At 45.0% G+C, this 6,852-nt stretch overlaps 1 protein-coding gene across 1 annotated transcript; it reads right to left on the bottom strand.

Moving 5' to 3' along the window:
• Positions 1-556: 556 nt before the first annotated feature.
• On the bottom strand, positions 557-2,227 carry LOC119368579 (putative serine/threonine-protein kinase-like protein CCR3). Its single transcript, XM_037633799.1, has 2 exons — positions 1,751-2,227; positions 557-1,657 (listed from the first exon to the last, which is right to left on the bottom strand). Exons 1-2 carry the CDS (start codon positions 2,225-2,227, stop codon positions 557-559), a joined length of 1,578 nt encoding a protein of 525 aa, XP_037489696.1.
• Between the last annotated feature and the right edge of the window lie 4,625 nt (positions 2,228-6,852).

Below are 6,852 nucleotides of genomic sequence, written 5' to 3'. Positions count from 1 at the left end.
GACTTGGTTTTTAATAGAACAACAAATTTTCATTTTTTGCAGGTTATCTTCCGAGACACTGCATTGATCCGTATGTGGTCGCTACTCACTCCGACTGAGGTCAGGGAGCGTTTGGTTACTGGATCTATCTGATGGGAGATGGTAGTATGGGATATTTTCAACCGGTTTGGATGGCGGTCATGTAATAGGATAGGCAATTAGTTTTCTTATCTTGTTTATGCCGGCCGGTTGTGGCGCTATGGTTACTTCTTTTATAGGCTCTATGTGAGCTTTTCTTTACTTTCATTACGACTTTAAGACCTTTGTTGAACCTATTTGCTTTTTAATAAAATTGGCCGTATGCCCATTCTGATGCAGAGGTCGGGGAGTCCCCCCTTTTTGAAAAAAAATATAATTAGTATAAAGTTGAGTCACTTATTTTGAAACGGAGGGGAGTATGTACTTTGAATTTGGATCTGAATTTTGTTTTGTTTTGCGAATACGATCTGAATGTTTTAGAAGATGTAAACACATGCCTTGCAAACATTCACAGTATTTTTTTTGATTTTTTAAACATTTAAATCGGACTTTTGAAATTGGTATCATACGAGCATGTAAGTGATGGTACCATCTGATATTCTCCCCAAGAGTCCTCGTCTGATTCTACAGACTCTTGGACTTTGATCTTGGAGAAGTCGGCTTTGGTAGCCCTCTCATCAATCTTGGCTGCGGCCTCGGCTTCAATAGTGTACAGCTTAGAGTTATCACGCTCTATGAGCCCGAGCGCCATATCGAGGTTGGTCACCACGTCTGACATGGCGGGCCGGTCCTGGCGCCACAAACAGCGTGCGGCAGTGTACGCCACAAGCTCCAGCGCCTGGAACTGCCCCGACGTCGGCTCTGACGACGGGCGCCTGTCCAGCAAAGGCCCCAGCTTCCCACCTTCGATGAACGGGACAGCAAATCCAACCAAAGTCTGCGCCTCCTCCCAGCTAGGCGGCCTCCCGGTCAGCACCTCCAGCATCACCACGCCGAAGCTGTACACGTCGCTCGCCGGAGTCACACGGTGCGTGCGGCGGTACTCCGGGTCGATGTACCCAAAGTGGCCGACGACCTCCCCAACGAGCTGACCATGTAGCTCGCCCTTCGACGCCGCTTGCAAAACAGCGGCGCCGAAGCCGGACACGCGGGCCGCCCAGCTCTCGTCCAGGAGGATGCTGGACGAGCTGACGTTGCGGTGGATGATCTGCGGAGTGGACACGCGGTGCAGGTGGTCGATGGCTCTGGACGCCCCCAGCAGTGCCTGGACGCGCACCTTCCAGGACGACGTCACCGGCGACGCAGAGGCAGAACGGCGGCCTCCGCCCAGCGTCAGGTGGTCCCTGAGCGTGCCGTTGCTAGTGTGCTGATACTGGTACACGAACATGCGATCGTCGTCCTCCGAACACCAGCCCACGAGGCCCACGATGTGGTCGTGACGGAGGCGGGGGAGGATCTCGAGCTCCGCCACGAACGCACCCTCTTGTTCGTGCCGTTGTCGCCCGTAGTTCTTCAGGCACTTGACTGCCACCTCCAGGCCATCGTGAAGACGGCCCTTGTACACCGTCATGGAGCTGTCCTCACTGAGCACGTGGAGGAAGTTTCCGGTCAAGATTGTGATCTCCGCTGACGTGAACTCCTATATATGGAAGGAAGACGATGGCACAATTACACACAGGTAATTAAGCTCTAAAAGCAACAAGATGAAACCCCACTGCTGGTTACTACTTACCTGCACCTCCGGCAATGGCACCGTATCAGATGCAGTTGCGGCTATAGGTAGAAGAACTCTGGTAGTGGTAGGAGTAGGAGGAGGAATGATTTGATCGAGGCGGCGGGTAATGGAGATGTGGCTGAGCAAAGGGATGAGGATGAGGTGGGAGTCAATCCTGCCGTTGGCTTCCCTGAACTTCTCGGCCTGGACGCCGGCGTACAAGAATTTCCTGCTCGCGCTCCATTTCTGGCAAGCGACGATGAGATCGTGCGCCTCCCGGAGCGTGTCGCCCAGCCCGGCCAGCGGCTGCGCCACCTCCGGGTCCTGCAGCTGCAGGTGGGGCAGCAGCTTGCCGATCACGGACACGCGCCGCGCGAGGTGGTCGCACTCTAGCTTGTTCTGCTTCACTGTCTCCGCCGCCTTGGTGATCTTCGTGACGAGCCCATGGACGTACAATGCCAGCTGGGCTGCCGTCGCCACCGTGGTGACCGCCATGGCACCAGACTACACTGTATACCAACTACCAAGCGTAAATAAAGTTTATTAGCAGGAGTACTTCAACTGGGAGCAATTAAGCCTCGGTGCTTCTGTCACACCCCTTTGATCTCCTGCTGTCGCCTCGTTTTTCTCCGCCCAAAATATTGTCCTATCTCGGTCATTTTGTTGCAAACTCCGACGCCTTTTTTCTTAAAACATCGATCCTATTTTTGTAGGCGAAACTCATAAACTTTTTTTACCGGTCTACAGGAACGAACCAAAGATCATGGGATTGGCCTAACCAAACAAGCAGGCGTAGATGAAATTCCTCCGCGCACTCCATTTCGGGCAGGCGGTGACGAAATCATGCGCCTCCTGGAGTGTGTCGCACAGCCTCCGGGAGTGGTTGCGCCACCTCCGGGTCTGGCAGCTGTAGGCGCCACAACACCTCGCCGATCACGGAAACGCGCCATGCGAGGTGGGCGGTCTAGCTTGTTCTGCCGGGTTATTTCCACCGCCTTGGTGATCGTCGAGATGAGCCCGCGGGCGTACAAGGCGTTCGGCGCCACCATTACCACCACTCCCAGTGCCGCAAGCTCCAACACACCACATTGCACACTGTATACCAATGAATTAACATTAGGGCATCTCCAACACCGGCCCGCAAATCAAAAACTGCATCTGTGCGCTGACCGGAGGGGCGAGACACGGATGCGGGAGCGAATCATCCAACCATAGTTGCATACATTTTAAACCGGGTTTCAACTAACCAGACAAATTTCATCAAGCACGAAAGAATTCATTAAAATTTGGATAGAAAATAGCACAAATCATCCATACATAGCATGCAAATAAGTCTAGTACAATAATAGTTCAAAATCAACAAGAATTAGTTCAAATTCAACAAGATTAAGGATGTTCAATAATTTTTTCATGGATGGATCATTTGACCCAGTACCTACCAGGTGTGGTATCTGCCATGGCCGTCGTCGATGTGGGGGCGGAGGGTACCTGGCTGCGGACGGATCCTAGGTGGTCGGCGTCATAGTACAAGGCAAGTAGGTGCGTGGGTGGTGGCTGTGGACGTCCGGCAATGCCTGGATGGGGGCGGAGAGGTACATCAGTAGTGTTGGAGGAGGAGAGTGCGGAATGCAAAGCAAGGGAAAGTTGGGGCGGAGTGAAAGAGAATGTGACGAAGAGGGCGATTTGAGTGGGCCGGAGCTGTGGATATTGTGTCACATTTCTCCTTGTATGATGAACACGGCTAGTTTGCTTCGAAAGGTTGTGCCACTATACAAAGATAATTGTGCAAGGAATGATAAGATAATATGAACCTGCTTGAATTGATGCATGTATATGAACCTGCTTGAATTGATGCATGTCTGTTGAGTTTGTGTACGATAAGATTGATAGGATTCTAAAATTGAATTTTAGCACAAGTGTGACTTTGTTTTAGGAGTGCAAACGAGCTGGGCTTGAGCTGTTAAATTAGATCGGGCGGGAATTTGCGGGAGCAGTTTCTCGCGCTATGGCACCGCCCAATTCGGGTTCCTGAGAGAGCCGGTTTCAGGCGTTGTTTTATTTTCTCTTTCTTCTGTGCATTTTCTATGTTGGTTTTCCTCAGGTTTACTTGCCGTTTTTTTTTGTTTGTGTTTCTTTACCCGTTTTCTTTGTTTTTTTTTTATTTTTTTCTTTTCTTTAAGGTTTTCTACATCTATTTTCAATGGCTTTCTGGGTTTGTTTTCTTTTAGGTTTTGGTTTATGTGTTTCCTTTCTGGTTTTCTTTGGCTTTCCTTTTTTTGCTTTTCTTTTTTTCAACACGTGTCTATTTTTTTTTCATACACAATGTAAAAAAATTGTACACATCAGAAACTTTTTTAATACACATTTAACATTTTTCTAGAAACATTTTCTGAATGATATGAATCAGTTTTAAACTACACAATCATTTTTATACTTTCTATAAACCTTTTTTTCTTATTTCACAGACATATTTTTGAAATGCATGAACATTCTTTAAAACATAATGTACATATTTTGAATGGTACCTCACATTTTTTATTTTAAACAAACAAATCATTTTGTAAACAATATTTTAATTGTCACATACATTTTTTTGTAACGCCATTTTAAAATGTAAAAAAAGTAATGCTATCAACACTTTTTGAAATTACACTTTTTACATTGCATTTCACTTTTTAGATTTTATAAGTTAATTTAAGTGTTGTAATATATGTATTTCGAATATTTTGGAAATTATGAGCAAAAAATAAAAAAGAAGGCAAATGTAAAAACAAAGAAGAATAATGAACTAACCTGCAGGAAGGGAATTGGCCAGCCCATTAGTAGCGAAGCTGAAGACAAATGTAAAAACAAAGAAGAATAATGAGCTTCTGGCTCGCATAAATAAAGAAAGACAAAGCCGCTCTAGCAGAAATTTGCGGGACTGAGTTGAGCTGGGCTTGGGCTATTAAGTTGGATCAGACAGGGGGACTTCGAGGACTGAACCGAGCCAGGCCAGAGGCAGCGAATGGCGAAACAACAAGCCCGTTATGAAAGCACGTCTCTGTCTCTCGGCTTTTCCGCGATAGTGGATTAGATAGTACCACATCGCCCAGCGAGAGCGGAGGAGTCCTTAAGGCTCTTATAAAAGGAGGGCCAGGCTTAACAAGTTCATAATAAAGTCAAGCCCAGCGTCTGTCAAGATGTGTTTGTCGCCTGTTTGTCATTAAGTTTCTTAGTGCCTTTGCCATCCTAGCGAAAGGTCAAAAGGTACTTAGAAGCTTAATGAGAACATGTGACAAAAGTACTTTGAAACGGAGACTTAGACATAACTAGTAGATGGCTCATCCTTTTATGCAACAACTAGTAGATGGGGCACCACCTGGTGGTTAAGGTGTTATTTTGCACACTAATCAAAACTTTCGTAGTTGTTAATGCACTGACAGCAGCGCAGACAAGCGACAATGATTAAAATGTAACACAACTTTATTGATAGCCACAACAAAAATAGTACTCCCTTCGTTTCTAGATGTAAGTTTTTTTTAGAGATTCCCTTCGTTTCTAGATGTAAGTTTTTTTTAGAGATTCCACTATAGACTACATACGGATGTATATAGACATATTTTAGAATATAGATTCACTCATTTTGCTCCGTATGTAGTCCATAGTGGATTCTCTAAAAAGACTTATATTTATATTATTTATATTTAGGAACAGAGGGAGTAGTAATCAAACATTTTTGTTCTCTTTTAAATCACATTCATACATTTTTTGTTCTCTTATCAAGAGACCAACAAATTATTCATTGCCAAACCAAAAAGTGTCGTCCATGTACATCATTAAAGAACATTCATACAACTAAGATAGCATTCATATTAAGATCAGTCAACCGATATGAACCTAAAAACTCAGGGTTATGTTAAGTGCAGACTTCCTCTGTATGGCATGCTTATTCAGTGTTCGTAATTATTGTGCAGACTTCAATCCTAATTTAACGGACCTCATCCGGCTCTCAAATGAAATGAAATGTACTACAGCTCAAAGAGCAACAACTTTCTGTGCTTCAGCCTTCCACCCTAACAAATCAAGTGCCCATTCAATCTGCAGGCTGCAGTTTCAAATAATCACAAGGCAAAACAAGCACAAGAGAGTAGCCTGAGCCCTGCAAGCCGAATTGTTTCCTCACTTCTGAACCCACACTCTCTTGAACAATGTTTCGCGTCACCAGTGCACACGTATCATATCAAACAGGTCGTCCGAGTTCTAATCAACAAATTCAGTTTTTCGTTGCTCCCCACCGACTATACGGCCTTAATATCGATGGAGTTGCATAAAGTAGAAAACGCAGAGACATGAAAGCAATTTGCAGTCTCAATACCTCTCTCCTTTGAGGTTGTTGTCGACGCCTCCGTCATCCCCAAGATCCTCCTTCGGCGTTCCGCTTGCTTAAGCTCTAAAAACAACACACACACACACACACACACACACACACACACACACACACACACACACACACACTATAGTACACAGAGGAAACACAACATCAAGAACTCAGCAGTCCATAACTACCATGCACACATCGAATCCGATTCGACGGCGAAAGAAAGATTCAAAATCCACTGAACGTGTCATGATCGTCCTGATTGACCACGAAACGGCGAATCCTGAACCAGAGAAACACCAAAAGAAATAGATCATCTACATGTCAATGGAAAATGAGAGGTCTAGGAAAGATCAAAGAAACGCCACAACAACCTAATCGACTATATCTCTTCTTTAGTTATTTTTCTTCTTCTTTGTAATTCTAATTTTTCAACATGGCAAAAGGATTTATCCCTCTTTAGTCTTACATTAATATCTAAATTTACGGTGTGGCATATATGTTAAGAATACCCCCAACCTAAAATGTGAGAAGAGCAAAAACAAAAAAAACTGAAAGTTTCCTTGATTATTCTAAGTTTCCGTCGAACGGGCAAAATCATCTGTAGGCAGTTCAAGTTTTACACCACATACAAGAACTGAACATCCTCGGCCAACTCACAAATATAGGACAAATCAGGCAAGCAACAATATATTGAGGATGGAAAAAAATGCGACGCAATTATCCTAGAAAGATGTTTAAGCCTGGAGAGCTCTTCAAC

This window comes from Triticum dicoccoides, chromosome 2B (assembly GCF_002162155.2).
Source record: "Triticum dicoccoides isolate Atlit2015 ecotype Zavitan chromosome 2B, WEW_v2.0, whole genome shotgun sequence".
In the NCBI taxonomy this organism is placed as follows: domain Eukaryota; kingdom Viridiplantae; phylum Streptophyta; class Magnoliopsida; order Poales; family Poaceae; genus Triticum; species Triticum dicoccoides.
The sequence above is the reverse complement of the archived record's forward strand: the minus strand, read 5'-3'. Positions and strand labels throughout refer to the sequence as shown.